This window comes from Onychostruthus taczanowskii, unplaced genomic scaffold (assembly GCF_017590055.1).
Source record: "Onychostruthus taczanowskii isolate IOZ18803 unplaced genomic scaffold, ASM1759005v1 scaffold53, whole genome shotgun sequence".
In the NCBI taxonomy this organism is placed as follows: Eukaryota; Metazoa; Chordata; class Aves; order Passeriformes; family Passeridae; genus Onychostruthus; species Onychostruthus taczanowskii.
In genome coordinates, this window is record NW_024502902.1 from 812,183 (window position 1) to 829,133 (window position 16,951).

Here is a 16,951-nt window from a genome sequence, read left to right on the forward strand (position 1 = left end):
TCAGCAGAAAGGCGACTGCTTTTTTTAAAATTCTTCTAATTAGTTTTTGCGTGTGGTGTTTGATTCACCACTAGGTGATGCCCTTGATTCAGGCTTTTAAACACTGCGGCATAGCCACCTTTTTCCTGGTTATCTGCCCAAGAAGGGACAATAAAAGGTTTGTATAAGTGATTTGTAGTTTGATTGATTGTGTATGTTTTAAGTGAGAAATCACAGGGCTTGTCTTCCCAGATTTAATACTGGTTTTTTGCACAGTGATAAGTCCTGACAGCTTTGTCATTTTGTGGTGACACGTAGGAAATGAGCCTGTGCATCTGAACGTAGTTTCTTCAGGGACGGAACAGTCTAGTTTTAATTTCTAAGGCTGTAGGTCTCATTCCACCGTGGAGGCTGAACTGCCTTTCATTATCAAATTCCATGTTGAAGTGTAAAATGCTGTTATCTCATCTGCTATATTACAGAGGTGTTGTTGCTGTATTCTCAAGGACAAATTCCTTGATAATCTATGCCCTTGAAATCTTGGAGGACTCTTTGGGGAGTGCCAAAAGCACTGTAAATAAAATACTATGGGTCAAAGATTCTGCTGAATTATCCAGAATGACATTGTACATAATCCAAATGATTCACGCTGTTATGTGTTCCTGCAAGTGACAACACATAGTCTGTGTCACTGTATTAACATGGTCCATGTACCTGATGAGGGTACATGGGGTCTTCAGAAATCACACTGTTCCCTGCATTTATTAATGATGATACTTTCATAGTGAGCCAGGCCTGTTGGTTGCATAGCAACTTCTGGAGAAACTTGGGAATTGTGGTGAGGTGGCCATCATGCACCACCAGGAGAAACAGGGAAGAAATGAAAAACACACAGACATCCATTCCAGCTCCAGGAATGTCTTCAGAGAGAATGACTACAAAATCTCTGTCTCATGTGAGAGAATTCACATTCTCTTGTCATAGGCACACCAACAGCAGTCAGGTGTCGTCTAGGTAGAGCACTAACACCTCAGCCTCACTGAGGTCATACTTGCCCCTTCTTAACAGCAGTTGCCTTTCTCAAAGGTTATGCCACTGCCACTGGTCTGGTGGGATCATCCCCACTGCTGTAGCCCAGTTTACAAATGGTATTGCAATGGGCTTGACTCTTCCAGCAGTCATGGTGCAGTTCTTCCTGGGGGACTGACTAGCTTCCTTCATGGACAAACTTATTTTTACTGAGTAGCTCATGTCTTCCTGGCATCATATGGCAACCAGAGCTTCCCTAGTATATGGTGACATATCTGTAGTTTTCTGGAATCTTCCACATCTAGTGTCCATAATGGGGAAAAACCCATCCCATCCATCTTTCTGCAGCCGCTGCCACTTGTTCATGGCTCTAATCTTAAATCTTCTGAAAAATTTCTCAGTGTCACCCAAGTACCAGAACTAGAGTATCAGGCCAATTATTCTGTTTCTGAGCTGCCTGGTCTTATAAATTGAATCAGCTGGGGTCTTAAGAAAGTGAGGGTTTATTATATTTTTTTAATATCTGTATCTACATCTATATCTGTACATATATTTAAAAAAATTTACAAGACAAATTGGCATGGGCAGGTGCACTTCTTGGTTGGAACAAGTTTCACACTTGCAGTCTGTACCCTCTGCTTCTAGGCACACATGGTGCAGCTGCTGGACACGCTAATGCCATTTTGGCTCATCAATTGCACACATGAGAGCAAAGAATGATCCCTGGGCCAGAGCCTTCAATGCATTGTTTCTGTCAAAATCCTACAACCAGCCAGCAACAGTCTCTCCAGTCTGCCACCTCCCTTCTGGCAGAGAAGTAGGAGGAATTCCACCACTTCACTGATCAGGACCTCCTGCCAGCTTGGCTCAGGGTAATTTTAGTCAAATCGTAAATCATGGAAGGACCAGGGTTGTACTAGGGTAATTGTTCATCCATGGGCACTATCTGGTCATGCTTGAATAATTCTGTGAGAAGTGTGAGAATACAGGTACACTCCAGTTCCTGATAGCTGAAGATAGAAAGTAAAAAGTGGATTTTTTAGTTCTGGGAGTTCTCTAGGCCTCTCTATGATGACTGTAGCCAGGTTACAATAAGTATCTCATTCGAGCACATGTGGAGCAGCCATATATGTTGGCTTGTTTATTGGCTCTCCAGCATCTGTGTTTATGGGCTTTGAGAATCCAGACATGTAATAAGAGCATTGAGGTGGCCCTCCACATGGTCAGTACATGTCCATAGTTGTAGACAATCAACTTGCTTTTGAGGAAAACTGCATGTGTCTAGTAACACAGGCATGAGGAGGAGGACAGTAAACTAGCAAGGAGTTGTTAATGCTGCTGGATGGCAAAAGCATGCCACAGGTTGACTCTTAGGACAGGTTTGAGAGCATTTGGTTTGTCTGGGTTTGTTGGTTTATTTAGAAAGGAGGGGGGAAAGTTCTTGTGAAGTAGTCTTTGAGAGACTGATGTTGAATGGCTTTCAGTGAGGAAAGGGTCAACAGCACATAGTCCAGACACCTGGCCCAGAACTACAGGATAAGGAGCACTAATAATCTTAATTTTTATTTAATGTTTCCACAGATTCACATTGGTGCTGCTAGAACACTCTTTATATATTGCTTACTTTGAATAGCCAGGCCAGAACATGACTTGTGTTTATGCACTTTGTCTTTTCTAATTAACATGCCTGAAGCCCTAGTCAAGAGAGACCTTTGGGTGCATTTAATCTGAATGAATTTTGAAAGATTCCAGATGGTCCCAATAAACAGCAGTGGACTATATCTCAGGGCTCCATGACAGGCCTACGTCAAGATTAAGCTGGCCTCAGTAGGAAAGGTTGGCCTCTATGGAAATGTTTTATTTTTTTAAATCATCATTAATCATCATTATTATTGTTATATTTATATTTACTTATTGTAAATATTGTTGGACGGTTAGTCCCTGAAACACTACCAAGACTGAGCTGGTTTTAAAGTGCTCTTTACGAGTACCTTCTCTGTTTGAGAGTGCAGTTTACTTTTATTTGGAAACAAAAAAAAAAAACTTCTTTGTGCTTGCAAACTCTAAACTTTATTGTTGTCAGCATGTGCGTGTTCCTGGGATTTGCTGTCCTTTGGGCATGGCTTATTTTATCTCATTCTGTATATATGTATCTGCCCTTTTCCCCAGAGGTAAGAAGTCTCCCACCCACAGAGGCTCAGTCTACTAAACTCCCCCTAGGCAGAGGGGACTTCAGTTCATGTTTGGGAAGCAAGTACAGAGTCAAGGGGTTGTTTTGCTGGGAGGGATGAGCAACTTGCAGTGATCTGGAGTACATGGATGGTATTCCTTCAGAAGGTCTGGTGTGAACCTTGTGTGACCTTGCCTGCTTTGCCTTATGCTTCCTGCCTCCATGGCTGGATGATGAGCAGGAGCACCAACAGCAGGCACTTCCGTTGGGATGGTCCTTCCTAGGAATCTGTCAGAACTGTGACACAGGAAAAAATGGCATTTAGAGATCTCCTTGTCTCTGTTTTTAGTACCTGTTGTTACTCTGAAAAAACATGCTTATTTATCTTCAGGAATATAATTGTTTAGTGGCTGCAAAGTTGTTTGGTTTTTTGTTTTTTTGTTTTTTTTTTGAAGAAGTAGATTGAAAGATTGATCTGTTAAGTTTTTGCTGTTTCACAAACAAGAAATGAAGCAGTTTGTTTGGCAGATTTAAAGAATATGTAATCATTGTGGATGGGTAAGAAATATCAGAATATGCTATCTAAAGCCTTTCTATAGCTGTTGGCTGTAAATCTTGAAATGGAAAATGGTAAAGTTAGGAACAGGTTATTAATATTTAATACAAATTACTAATCTTCATCTATAAGGAGATCTTGAATTTGCCCAATACCAATTTATAGGCTTGCATTTTAATGCAGTGGTCTCCAAACAATTTTGCTGTACCCCTATTAATAAAAGATTTTTGAGTACACACCCCCAATGTATACACATCTATACATTTATAAATTATATACATGTATCACTGTACTAATATGTAATTATAAAACATACACAAAAATAGGAACTGAAAAAAGGATGTGATAAAATTAATCACAATTTAAAAATACTTATTTTAGTTATTAGTAGTGCAAAGAAAAATTCTTCCTGCACTTGATGTTATTATATTGCATAACCTCAGACTTAACACACACTTCCACAGGTTTTAATATACACTAAGACACTGCCTACAGGTTTACAAAAACACATTTAACACTTGCTCCATTAAGTATTCACAAAGAGATTTCCCTGATTTCCCAAAGCCTGGGAGATTATGGCTCCCAGGCTTTGACTGGAGGAGAACTTAGGAAAGCAACAGAAGTTGGTTATATTGATGCTTTTATAGCTTACATATATTGGGGCTTATATTTGTAAATAATATTTTTATTATAATATATTTACAATATAAATACATTTTATTTCTCTGTAACTTCAATATTGACAGAAATCTTGCTTATATGCAATGATTTATGGCACTGCTTGTCCCTGTGGTCTGTTATATTCTTGTAAACAAAAAAGCAGGGACACAGCTTTAAATAACAGTTTTGTTGTAAGGACTGCAGTGAACTTCAGAATAAATTTTTTTATCTCAGTAATTTAATGATACATTGTAAAATTGTGGAAGAAAGAATTATATTTAATGCAAGTATGTGTTATTATGCATTTTTTAAAAATCAACCCTCTCTTCTGTCACAGGAATATGAGGCTCTAACCAAACAAGCCACTTGCAATCCAGATGTTTGGGTGAACCTTGCCTGTACCTACTTCTTTCTGGGGATGTACACGCAAGCAGAGCAAGCAGCTTTGAAAGGTGAGCTGTAGGGCTCTGTTTGAAAAGACTGCCCATTGATTTGAACACTTAAAGTAATTTCCAGACAAAGTATGCAATAAAGGATCCTTTAGAGCAAGTTTTTTGGGTTTGGGGTTTTGTTTGGGGGTTAGTTAATTTTAACTTTTATTTAACAGGAGAATTATGGTGCAGTTTCCTTCCTAAAAATACCTTGGGCATGTGGAGCAGCTGGAACTAAAAGCATCAGGAAAATAATTTCTCTTATTAATTTCTAAATACAAAACCCAGTATATGCCAACCAGCAACAAAAGGTTACTTTTCTTTTGACTGATTTTGTGTCCCTGAGCCAGTGCAGATGAAGCAAATAAGCCAGTGAAATGATAAAAAAATAAGCATCTGAGAGAACGAAGCATTCTCCCTGATGAAGACAAGAGCTCTGTTTATGTAGTTTGAGTGACTTAGTAGGTGGTCTCATTGCCTTATAGGTCTGATGTTAGGTATCTGATTCTTCAAGGCATGGAGTTCAATAGTCACATCATTACATTTCTACTTAAATCTGAACATGCATGGGATCATTTAAAGATGAGGAATGAAAATTAGATTCCAGGGCAATTTTTACTGCCTAAAAGTGTTTCTGTAGTTTAATTGTGTTGCCCCTCACTTTTTATGTATCTTAGTGATTTATATTGTTTTCTATAACCATAGTGTCTCAGTGCTTTTTAAGTGGAATTAATAGTAGCGATATTCCACTCAGCTTCTGACTCTTGCCTTCTTAGGACAAAACTCTTATTGAAGGATGGGTTTTCTCCTTTCTTTCATTAGTCTTCTTGTCTTGGGCTGCAAAATAGCATAGGAAGAAAATAATAGTGTACTTTCTTCTGCTGTGAAAGAGTGCCTTCCAAAAGGACAGCTTTGTAGCATTTTTAAAAAATCATTAGGTTCTCATATCCCTTTAAAATTCTCAGAAAAATCATGCTGAGCTTGAACCCCACAACTAGAAATGGGGTTTTTTTTATTTTCAATTGTAAAAAAACCTCATGCAGAGCTTTGTGATTTGTATTGTTCAAGAGGTGTGTGAATTTCTTATATTCACAAATAATTTAATTTTCAACCACAAATTTGAGCTTTGGAGATTGCAACCTAGAACTTGAAGTGAATATGAAAGTAAATGGGCAATAGAGCTTTGAGGTGTCACTGTGACCTAAAGCATGGAGAAAGCAAGCATCTGCATCCTGTACCAGTTGGAGCCGTTGTCATCAGCTTCACATCTTGTGAGTTACAGTAATCCATTCTAGAGATGACATATACACAGCTGGCATGCACATTTATTAACTGTGAGCTGGAGGGGAAGGAAGGTTAGTGTTTGTCATGCCCCTTCAAATTAGTTAATAATAGTATGGTGAGTGGCAGAGCAAGGGGTGCAGTTAGTGGTACTTAGGTGCTGGAGGCAAGGGTGGGAATATTAAGAAAGCAAAAGCAGGAGAGAGTGTAGCTGAGGGAGGGAACAGAAAATAATGGAGTGGTCACATTAGTTCAGTTCCTGATCAGTTCTTGATTTTACATAATTGTTTAAGAAGGACAGCATGCCAGTTCTTATAACGAGGTGCTCAACCTTTCTTGTGAGTACTGTAATCCTGGTGATTTCTGGCTACTTAAGCTTGGTGGGGAAGCAGTCACAGCTGAGGATTTGTAATGCTTGTCCTTTCTCCACTGAAAACTTGCAAATGTGGTATATTCCCCTTTCAATCTTTCTTATATTGAATTTAAACCTTTTTATTTTTACTTAAGTCAGATCCTCTTTTAGGTTTTTTTTTAACAATTTAGGATTGCATCAGTGGTGGCTGTTTGCAATATAGTGTTGACAGCTGAGGCCATATCTTGTGCTCTCTTCAATGGTTTTGTAAAGACCTTGAAGAAAAATAAAAATACTTCCTTTGAAAAGTCTTTAGAAGAACACCATTTATCCAATCCTGCCTTAAATAACACTGAAAAACAATAGGTAGTGTTAATATTAGGTTCTTTACCATTGCTATTTTGGGATTATTTTGCCGGAATTCTTGTATAGTGCATGCTGTTTATTGCTGCAGTTATGCTAAACCTCTGAAAGTAGCATACTGCTAAAACAAATTAAGGAGATCTAATTTAGTTTCAGTAAATTATTAAATTTATAGTTCTAAATTTCTACAGTGTCAGAATCTCTGTGTGAAAGGGAGTATAAATATCAGCTAACTTTCTGGAATAGGTTTTTCCACACAAACATGTAAATATCTTGAAATCAAGTTCTTTCTCGCCATATGCTGTTGTTGTTGCTTAAGGAAATTGTTGTTAACCATCATCCCATTAATGAGAAAAAATTTGCAGGATGCTTAAAATTTAGGAAACTATCATTAAAAGCCATGAGGTAATTAATACATTCATACAGATACATAGTCCACAGTCTCTTGTGGAGCAAGGTTTTATCTTTATTTTATAATAGACATGAATTGGTCTCTTAGCTTGTTGTTTAATTCAAACTTCATGGAATACAGGGGATGGGGAGGTCATTAAGGACTGCTAGCATGGCTTCACCAAGGGCAAGTTCTGCTTGACCAACTTAGTGCCTTTCTGTGATGGAGTGACTCCATCAGTGGGCAAAAAAAGGGCTATTGATGTAATTTATCTGGACTTCTGTAAAGCTTTTGACATGGTTCTTCACAACATTCTTCTCTCAAAATTGTATAGATGTGGATTTGATGGGTAGACTGTTAAGTGGAATAGGAATTGGTCAGACAGTCAGATCCAGAGGGTAGTTGGTGATCAACAGCTCAGAGGCCCAGTGGGCATCAGTGACCAGTGGAGTCCCTCAGGCTTCTGTACTGGGACCAGTGTTATCTAATATCTTCATTAATGACACAGATGAAGGGATCAAGTGCACCTTCAGCAGGTTTGCAGATAACACCAAGCTGATTGGTGCTCTTCACTCACCTGAAGGATGGGATGCCACCATAGAGACCTAGAGAGGCTTGAGAAGTCGATCTGTGAGACCCTCAAGAAGTTCAGCATGACTGAGTACAAGGTGCTGCACCTGGGTTGGGGCAAACCCACTATCAACACAAGCTGGGGGGTGAAGGGATCAAGAGCAGCCCTGCTGAGAAGGACTTGGGAGTGAAGGTGGGCAAGAGGCTGGACGTGACCCAGCAATGGCACAGCCCAGAAAGCCAGTTGTATCCTGGGCTGCATCCAAAGAAGCGTGGGCAGCAGAATGAAGGAGGGGATTCTGCCCCTTTGCTCTGCTCTGGTGAGACCCCACCTGCAGTGCTGCATCCAGCTCTGGGGTCCCCAGCATAGGAAGGACATGGACCTGCTGGAGCAAGTCCAGAGGAGGCCACGAAAATTATGAGAGGGATCAAGCACCTTTTCTACAAGGAAAGACTAAGAGAATTGGATTTTTCAGTTTGGAAAACAAAAGGGTTCAGGGAGACCTCACTGAGGCTTTCCAGTACCTCGACAGGACTTAAAAGAGAGCTGAACAAGGACCATTAACCCAAGCACGTAGTGATAGGACAAGGATGAATGGCTTTTATGGAATGAATGAAAGAGAGTAGGTTTAGATTAGATACAAGGAAGAAATTCTTTACTGTGAAGGTGGTGAGGGGTTGCCCAGAGAAGTTCTGTCCGTGGAAATGTTCAAAACCATGCTGAACAGGGCCTTGAGCTACCTGGTCTAGTGGAAGGTGTTCATGGCTATGGCAGGGGGGTTGTAATTAGATATCTTTAAGGTCTCTTCCAATCTAAGCCATTCTATGATCCTCTCAGGAAAGAATAAGACTGAATATCAAAAGTCATATAAAAAAGAATTACTGCAAATACAACCTAAGAAGTAGAACAAAATGGCAATAAAGAAAAATCCCTCCTTGAAGGTTTTTCATTACAATTGTATTTTACCTCCTCTAGGCTTTCTTCCAATACTTTCAAAGTATTTCTGACTTCTCCTTTTCTGCTGTTGTCTGCTCACATTGCAGTTACTGATGTTCCTGGTTCTGAGGTGAAGGTAGAGTTACTTCCAAGTCAGCTGCTGTTGTTTTGTAGTCATCCCATAGTGAAGCTGTCAAGTGATGCTTTGCTGACTCCTTTTGCATCTGTGTTCTCATGCATTGGCTGAACATATGTTTTCTGTGCTAGGAGTAGCCAATCTTGTCTTGAGAGAATGAGGCTTAAACTATTGACTTGATTAAGTATATAATAATAACAACAAATTATTATTTTTTATTATAAAAACTAATACTCTTATGTTGCATTCGCAGTTCTTTGCTGTGCAAGGCCCAAGAACAGAAACTCAGCCTGGCACACTTGGACTGTGATCCTGACAACTGATCCGAGCTTTCAGAAGCTGTTGGCTTGCACTAAGAAAGAAACTAAGAACTAAAGCATAAGAACTTAAATTGTTCTTTTAAACCACAAAATGTGCCCATAAGTGGGGCTACAGTTAAGTCTGTTATGAAAAACAGTCTTTTTAGAATAAATGGAATCTTAGGGTTAAATTTGAGATTCATGCACAGACAGGGTTGTATTGCTGAAGCATTCATTAAAGTTGGGGTTTTTTTTTCATCCCTTCCAATTTTTGATGGGAAAAGCTTTGTCACCGCTTCTTCACATCTCTGCATGTGTCAGATCTGAATGTGGTTTAACTGAATAGAGAACTCATTTTACAGCCTATATTGAAACAAGCAATATTGTACAAAAGCAGAACAGAGGTGGGTTAGTAAGAACAATGACCTTTTCCAAACCAGTTTTGCTTATTTGTGAAATAATGTTTTTCAGGTGTGAAATAGTTGTCACCAGTGAAAATGTTCAGTTACAAGCAGGCACAGAACAGTTACTGAGTTTTCCTTTTCTTATGATTGTATGCTCACCTACATGATTTTATCTGCTTTGTTGCTTGTACTCCCTGTCTTGAGAACAGTAGTTATTTTTGGTGCATTTTAGCTGAGGTTTTGAACCAGCCATTTCATACATGGAACTTTAAAAGTGTGCAAGTGATAATATCACATGTTTAAACTCTGAAAGCTACTAACCTTATTTTCTAGGAGTTTTTTTAGGTATAGTGGAAGCTACAACCCAGGAGTAATTAATTTTATGATCTGTAATTTACTTTGTGCTTAGTATGACTGAAATTAAATGTGTGTGTATTGCAAGTAACTGAATATATCTGAACTGCCATTTAAGTTTTGTAAGAATAGGAACATTTCAGTGAATATCCTCTGTAAATTTCATTCAAGAAAATTCTGAACAGTTGAGCTGTTCAAATGAGTGTAAGTGTAAACCTCACTGCTGGCCCATGGGTTTTTTTGAACATTTTTCCCATTCCCTTTCCCGTTCCCTTTCATTTTCTCCTCCATCAGTGAAACTTTGGTTTTGAGACACAGAGGGCTTCATTCAGTTACTGTGATTAGATGAGCAGAGTGTTGTTTCTCAGGGAAAAGGGACAAGGAAAATAAGGTTTCCTCTGGTTGTATTTTCTGCTGTCAGGATGGAGCCTTCTAAGCCCTGCTCCATTCCTGCCAGCTCCTGCTAGGTGTGTTTACTGTGTGTTCTATGCCTGTCGATGTGTGAAGGGTGCTATAGAATATGCACCATGTATGTGCTAGATGGGGTTTGTCTATGCTGGATGCATGACCAGCAATGCCTTGCACTCTTATGAGAGGGCACAAATTCCAGCTTGTCCATGACACTATTTCATCATCTTTTTACTGCCTGAGACAGCAATATGGAACCCACAAAGATCTGAGCTGCCATTCCTAGTAAATTTGACGTTTTGTTTAATAACTAGTGAAGATGTCTTCAATGTCTTCATTCTTACTGTAGTTGCTTATTATATTTTAACAATAACTTCAGTAGCTGCGTGTCAGTGTCAGCACATAAAAATATACAGAACACTTTTAAGATCTATGACAGCTATGATGCAAGTGCCTGGAAAAACAGCACTGATCATGCCAAAAATTCTGGTGAAAGAATATCAATGCATTTCCTAGGTGGAAAGAGAGAAATCTCATCCAGCTACTTCAGTGCTTGAGTACAAGGCCAATACTAGACCTGAAGCAGGGTCCAGTTTGTTGCAGTGCAGCTTTGTCATCATGTACGTTATGATCCCAAGATTGCTTAGTACTGATTTAAAAAGAAAAGAAAAAAAAAGAGTAGAGTCATTGTCTTGAAAAAGTAGAACAGGAAAAGGAGATTGTGCTTCCTTGTAGTATTAATAGATCAGTGACAATGAAATACAGTAGCAACAGAGAATAATAAAAAAGCAAACTAGTGTCCCTTAAATGTCCCTTAAAAATCATTGTCTCTGATGAGACAGTTGTATCACTTCCTGCTCCAGTGATTGACAGTGTCTTTATCCAATATTCATGACCCCATTCTTTCTGAAAACTAATCTGACCTTGTTCATATGTTTCCTTGTCTTTCTTAAAGAATGCATTTGACACTAAGAGAAAAGAAACTGCTGACATTGAATGTTTCCATATTTCTGCTTACTATAATTGACAGGGCTATATTTGCATGGGATTTTAAGCAACTCATTTTAAAGAACATCAAACAGCCAGTATCATATAATATCTTATGAAGCAGGACAATTTTCCACCCTCCATATATCCATGCACACCATCAAAACTCAGATTTCATATTTCCCCTGTTTTTAAGTGTTAAATAATGTGGGCTAACCCTCCAGCTTTTGCCAAGAAGTAAATAACAATTTTGATGTCAGATCAGATGCCAAGTTTGCAAGGGCAGCCTACACTCACTGGTTGACCAGTGAAACAAAAATTCCTTGGTTTAGATTCTTGACAGTATTGCTTGTAAGTCACAATTTACACAGTGAAATTAATGTTAAACACACTCAAAAGGGAAAAAAAAGGGAAAACCTACTCAAAAAAGGAACATTGCTGTCTTTACCCATGGTACTGTGATTATACAATATGTTATTTTCAGTACAAATCTATCCTACTTGTATTTTTGGAGTCTTTGATGACCAAATGTTTTGAACTGTGAAGGTGGTTGAGGTTGAAGCTTCTCATGAAAGCACATGTAGGGTCCATGTGCAACCCTTCTACACTTTGATATTAAAACCTATCAATTAATGCTGGGGAACATGTTGAGTGAAGAGCATGCATTTAAATTAAGGTACTCTCACTTTCTAACTCAGTGGATTAAATATTCACACTATCGTGTCAGTTATAGTACTACAGCTGCCTATGGAGTATTTATTGGAGATCAGAAACTTTCTGTTAATAAAAAACCTAATTCCTACATATATCCTAGACTGAAGACAATTGAGCTTCTTAACAACTTGATGCTCTGTTAGAAGTATCTTACAAAATGTTGTGGTCTTGTGAGAGTGCTTTCATACCATCTTTGTATTTTGGACTTCTATTCTAGTAGTTCTTTAAAGATACAATTAACTGCCCTAATTTTTCTAGGGAACATGGTTAAATAACACAGCTTGCTAAGGAAAAAAGGGAAGAAATAGTTGCTGTACTTATTAGAAGTAGGTGGGCAGCCTTGTGCTGCCAATCTTATCAGAATGGCCTGGGTGTTTGGCACTGTCTGCTGTGTTACAAAGTTTACTTACTATGTGGAGAAAGAATAAGAAACCTGGAAATCTCTCCCTAAATTGCTTTAAAAAATAAATTCCATCTTCAGGGGGTGGAGGGATTGGTGGTTTGAGCCCTCTTTTATGGTTCAGGATGTCAGAAGAATTACAGCCTTGTGTTACAGGCTATTCCTGTGCTAACTCTGCACTTTTGTGGCCTTATAAACACAGTAAGTAATTCTGCTTTTTGTAAAGATTCCGTGTACACCCCTTCTGTGGAACATGGTTTGCCAGCTGGTTGATCTGAGCAAGAATGAGAGTGCTCATTAGGCTAGGAAAAGTGCAGGAAACAAGGGAAGGCTTTTTGGAAGATTGCTTGCAAAAGAAATGAATAGCTCTGTTTGACCAGGACATTTGTTGCTCTTGGTGAAGCAAAAGGCTCTAGTGACTTAAAACTCTGCAGTTTACAATTTGTGTCATATGGAGTGAAATCAATGGAATTCCTAATCCTGCTGGATCAAGAAATTTCAGTAACTTTACTGGCTCTAGTAAGAAAATATCCCTCTTAAATCTCTTGCCGTATCTTAGTTTGAATCCTATCTGCTCTGGCTGTAGAATTCTTTTATGTGCCTTTCATTCCTAAGGACAGAAGAAATATTAGAGATATAATGTAATGTGCATGACTGACAAAATGGTATCAGCACTGGGTTTTTCAATACACTAGAAGTTGTTGAGATTCCTGGAATTATAAATCAAAACTTATTCCAAGTGTGACACATATAGAAGGAGCCTTGAGTTTATCTGTTGCTGCTTTTTATTTTGAAAAAGTGGTATGCTTATGTAACACAAAAAAACCCCAGAGTATTATTGAGAAATTGCTGTAGGGACATGATAATGCAATTCATAGAAATTTTAAGGCTTATTGAAGATAGAGGCCAATGAAAAATTATTTTCAACAGGGATTTAAAAAGAAATAGTCAGGGAATTAAGATAGGAAGGAGGAAGACTTCTAAACCACTCTAAAGTTGGTAGAACCTCCCCCAAGGTATGACCTGCAAAGGGCTGTCAGTGAAGAACTGTACTTGGGCTAGTTAATGAAGGAATAGGGGTGCATTCATGTCTATTCAGAAAGAAAGTTAAAAACATTAAGAGATTCCCTGTGAGTAGGTCATTACAATAATACTTACTGAATTTCCCTTTCAGCACCCAAGAGTGGTCTCCAGAACCGTTTACTCTTTCACCTGGCACATAAGGTATGATCTTTCCTTCACTCCTACTTTGTTTGTTTTCTTTTCAATTTGCTAACGTGTAATTTATGCTGGAAACCTGGCAGAATAATTAAAATGCCTGTGGTGACGAAGAACAAACATTTTTCATAACCACCCTACTGTATTAAAATGTGGAGGAGAAAGCAAGTATGAAAACATGATCTCAGAATAGATGCTCTCAGCATGTTTCTAAGGAAAGTATTATCCATACACTTCACATAAGTTGTACAATAGGAATGTAATGACATTTTTGATCATGAGGAACATGAAACCATAATAGAATCAGAAATGTAGAAGCCACTATTTTACTTTTTTTCCCTAAATGTACCAAGTTGCAGCTCTCTTATATGTAGCAATTTGACCAAAATGGTGTATATGCTGTTGCTGATCCTCGTGAGTAGTTCAGAATCCAGGAAACCATATTGTTAATAGCATGAAATTTAATTTAATTTCAACAACAATTAAGTGCTTATTTCACTTACTATACATAACTGTCTTCCCTTAAATTAGGTTTTGTACCATCCTGTACCAGAATACGTGAGAAGCATTCTTCTACTAATGATACTGACTTAAAAGGAAGTATAAATCCTGAATGTTAGCTTTGATGTCAGATTCTATTTACTTAAATATCTGTTAGTTTTAAGAGAGAAATCTTAAAGCCTTTCTACAGTGGCATTGTCACTTACAGATATCTGTGATGAACTAGGAATTATGCAACTTCTCTTTATCTAGTTAGTTGCTGGAAATAAATGGTTTTACCAAAACTAGGAAGCCCATTGCCTTTAGTTCTTTGAAGCAACTTATCTTGCCTTATAACTGTGTGATTGGCTCAAAAAGGGAGGAGAAGGATTTGAAGAAAACTAGCAGATAGGTGGAAAAAGAAATATCTAATATTACACTTTGTGTCTAAGAGAAATTCATAATTACTGTTGAATCAGCAAAACCAGCAAAGGGAAGCAGTGGAATAAGTGATTTGAGCAGACCAATTAGGTAAACAGCCTCAATTTCACTATTGTAATACAAATATAATGGGTATGTTTAACTCTGTTCCTTGTTTTTGACCTTCTGTGTTTGTGTTTTATGTGCTGTTCAGCAATGCTTTTAAAAATAGGTCATTTACTTAAAGAAACTAGAATTTGGAGGCTGGTGAAAGTGAACTTATTAGTGCTGTAAAGAAGACTTGTAAAAATTAGGGCTCGTGTATTTGCAAGTCTTGAGTTTTTCTGCTACGCGTGAGGCATTAGATTTGGATCTACAAACAGCAAAAGTTTTGCTGGCTTGAATAATTGCAATAAAATTTTGTGTTGCGAAATTCTGTTTGTGAAATAATTAATACAGCTCTTTCCCTCTTATCCATCAAAGCACATGACATGTAATTATATCTAAATCACACCTTAAAGGAAAATGTGTGCTTAGTTTTAGCCTAACATTTATCCAGTTTGAACTCATCTGCCTCTTTATGTTTGTCTTTCTCCAGTGGTCAAATTAACTTTAAAATAACAGCAGTTTTCCAGATATTTAATGGTGTTCACCAGCAAGAACAAAACTAACCTGTTTAGTTAAAAAGCTTTTCTTGTTGAACTCTTCTGAGAATGTGTCTCACTCTTTTTCAGTTCAGTGATGAAAAGAAACTGATGAGCTCTCACCAGAACCTGCAAGATGTTACAGAAGATCAGCTTAGCCTGGCTTCTATCCACTACATGAGGTCCCACTACCAAGAAGCTATTGATATCTACAAGCGCATTCTGCTGGACAATCGGTGCGCAGCTCTAAACACTATTGGAGCATCTATGTTATTGGTGGTATTTAAATTCCAAATAGTTGCTTGGTTTCTGAAAGCAGACATTTTCCACAACTGCTATGTCCCTTTCCCATCACAGAATGTGCACCAGTTGCAGCTCCTCAATTTTGTTCATTCAGAGTATTATTGAAAAACCCACATTTAAAAATGTCTGCACTCTCTTGTTTTCTTTTTGTGAAATTGTTGGTTAATTCATTCTGATATATTTTTTATTTTGTTACTCATTTCTCCTGAAATGATGTATGGTTATGTACCTGCTTTGTCTTTTTATTTTTTCCCCTCTGATGGCCAATCAAGGGACTTTGCTTGAATTACTGACTTATCCTTCATGTCTTAGCCTTCTTTAGAAGGGTTCAGTTCTTGGGTTTTATGTAGAGTTCCTTGCATTCCTTTACGTCTGAAATTCTTTCCTTCTCTGTTTATCCTCTGTGATACTTGTTGACGGGTTTTTCTGTCATGTTCTGCAAAATCTTAGTTCAGGATTTTACAAGGAACAAGTTGAATTCTTAAGTGGCTGGAAGTATTTTTAATAAAATACAAACTGCTGTCCCAGAATACTGCTATCTTTTGACCTAGCACCTCTTAAATGTTTCAGAGAAATCCATCATAATGCATGTATCATGTAATGCTTGGGAAAGAGATTTTAACCTCCATGTCCTGCAGAAGCAATCACTCAAAGCTAAATGAGTAACCTTCATAATAGTTATCCTTTTACTGAGAGTTTTCACAAATGCTTGTTTTTTTTCTGTCCAGTTCTTCTGGCTTGACTGCTTGTAATGACAAGGATTTTTTGAAATAATTTTACTTAGTACAAACTTTAATGTGCACATTAAATGTCTTTCAGTGTATTGCTTAGAAAATCATGTTCTGCCAGGCCAATTATGATGCTCATGTTCTGCACATTCCTTGGTGTGAAGTTGCCTGACTGGCAAACCAAAAGTTTTGTTAGTAATTTTTAAAAGCTGCAGTAGCTGCTGTGGAAAAAAATACTGTGAATGTGTCCTAGCTGACAAACTAGAGAAGCCCTAAGCATTTCTCAGAAGCCCCAGCTTTGATGTGTTTGTAAAATATGTGTAGATGTAAAAGCTTTCTTTTTATTTACTGATTTTAATGCACTGTAGTGGGGAAATGTTAAACTATCTAGTGGGATTTAAAGGTTCTCTTTAATCCTCTTTCCTGCAGGGAATACCTGGCTCTGAATGTATATGTGGCCCTGTGCTATTACAAACTGGATTACTATGATGTATCACAGGAAGTGCTAGCTGTTTATCTTCAGCAAGTTCCTGACAGCACCATTGCTCTTAACCTTAAGGCTTGTAACCATTTCCGACTTTACAATGGAAAGGCTGCAGAGGTATCTATTGGACAGTCCTTCAACTCACCTTTATTTTAGTTTAAGATTCCATACATGTTTCTTTTCCTTTGTATTAATCAGTGATGTTGATAATGGCCTTCACCTTGTCACTATGTTCTTATTGGAATGTCACCTA

The 16,951-nt window shown here is 38.0% G+C and overlaps 1 protein-coding gene across 3 annotated transcripts in view; it reads left to right on the forward strand.

The window, feature by feature from the left end:
• Window positions 1–16,951, forward strand: part of TTC26 (tetratricopeptide repeat domain 26) — a 54,301-nt gene that overhangs the window by 2,127 nt on the left and 35,223 nt on the right. For all 3 annotated transcript variants that reach the window (XM_041416721.1, XM_041416719.1, XM_041416720.1), the window contains exons 4-7: window positions 4,732–4,846; window positions 13,596–13,645; window positions 15,274–15,419; window positions 16,644–16,815. In XM_041416721.1, the coding sequence (XP_041272655.1) occupies window positions 4,732–4,846; window positions 13,596–13,645; window positions 15,274–15,419; window positions 16,644–16,815 (483 nt within the window). The remainder of the gene's footprint in view (window positions 1–4,731; window positions 4,847–13,595; window positions 13,646–15,273; window positions 15,420–16,643; window positions 16,816–16,951) is intronic.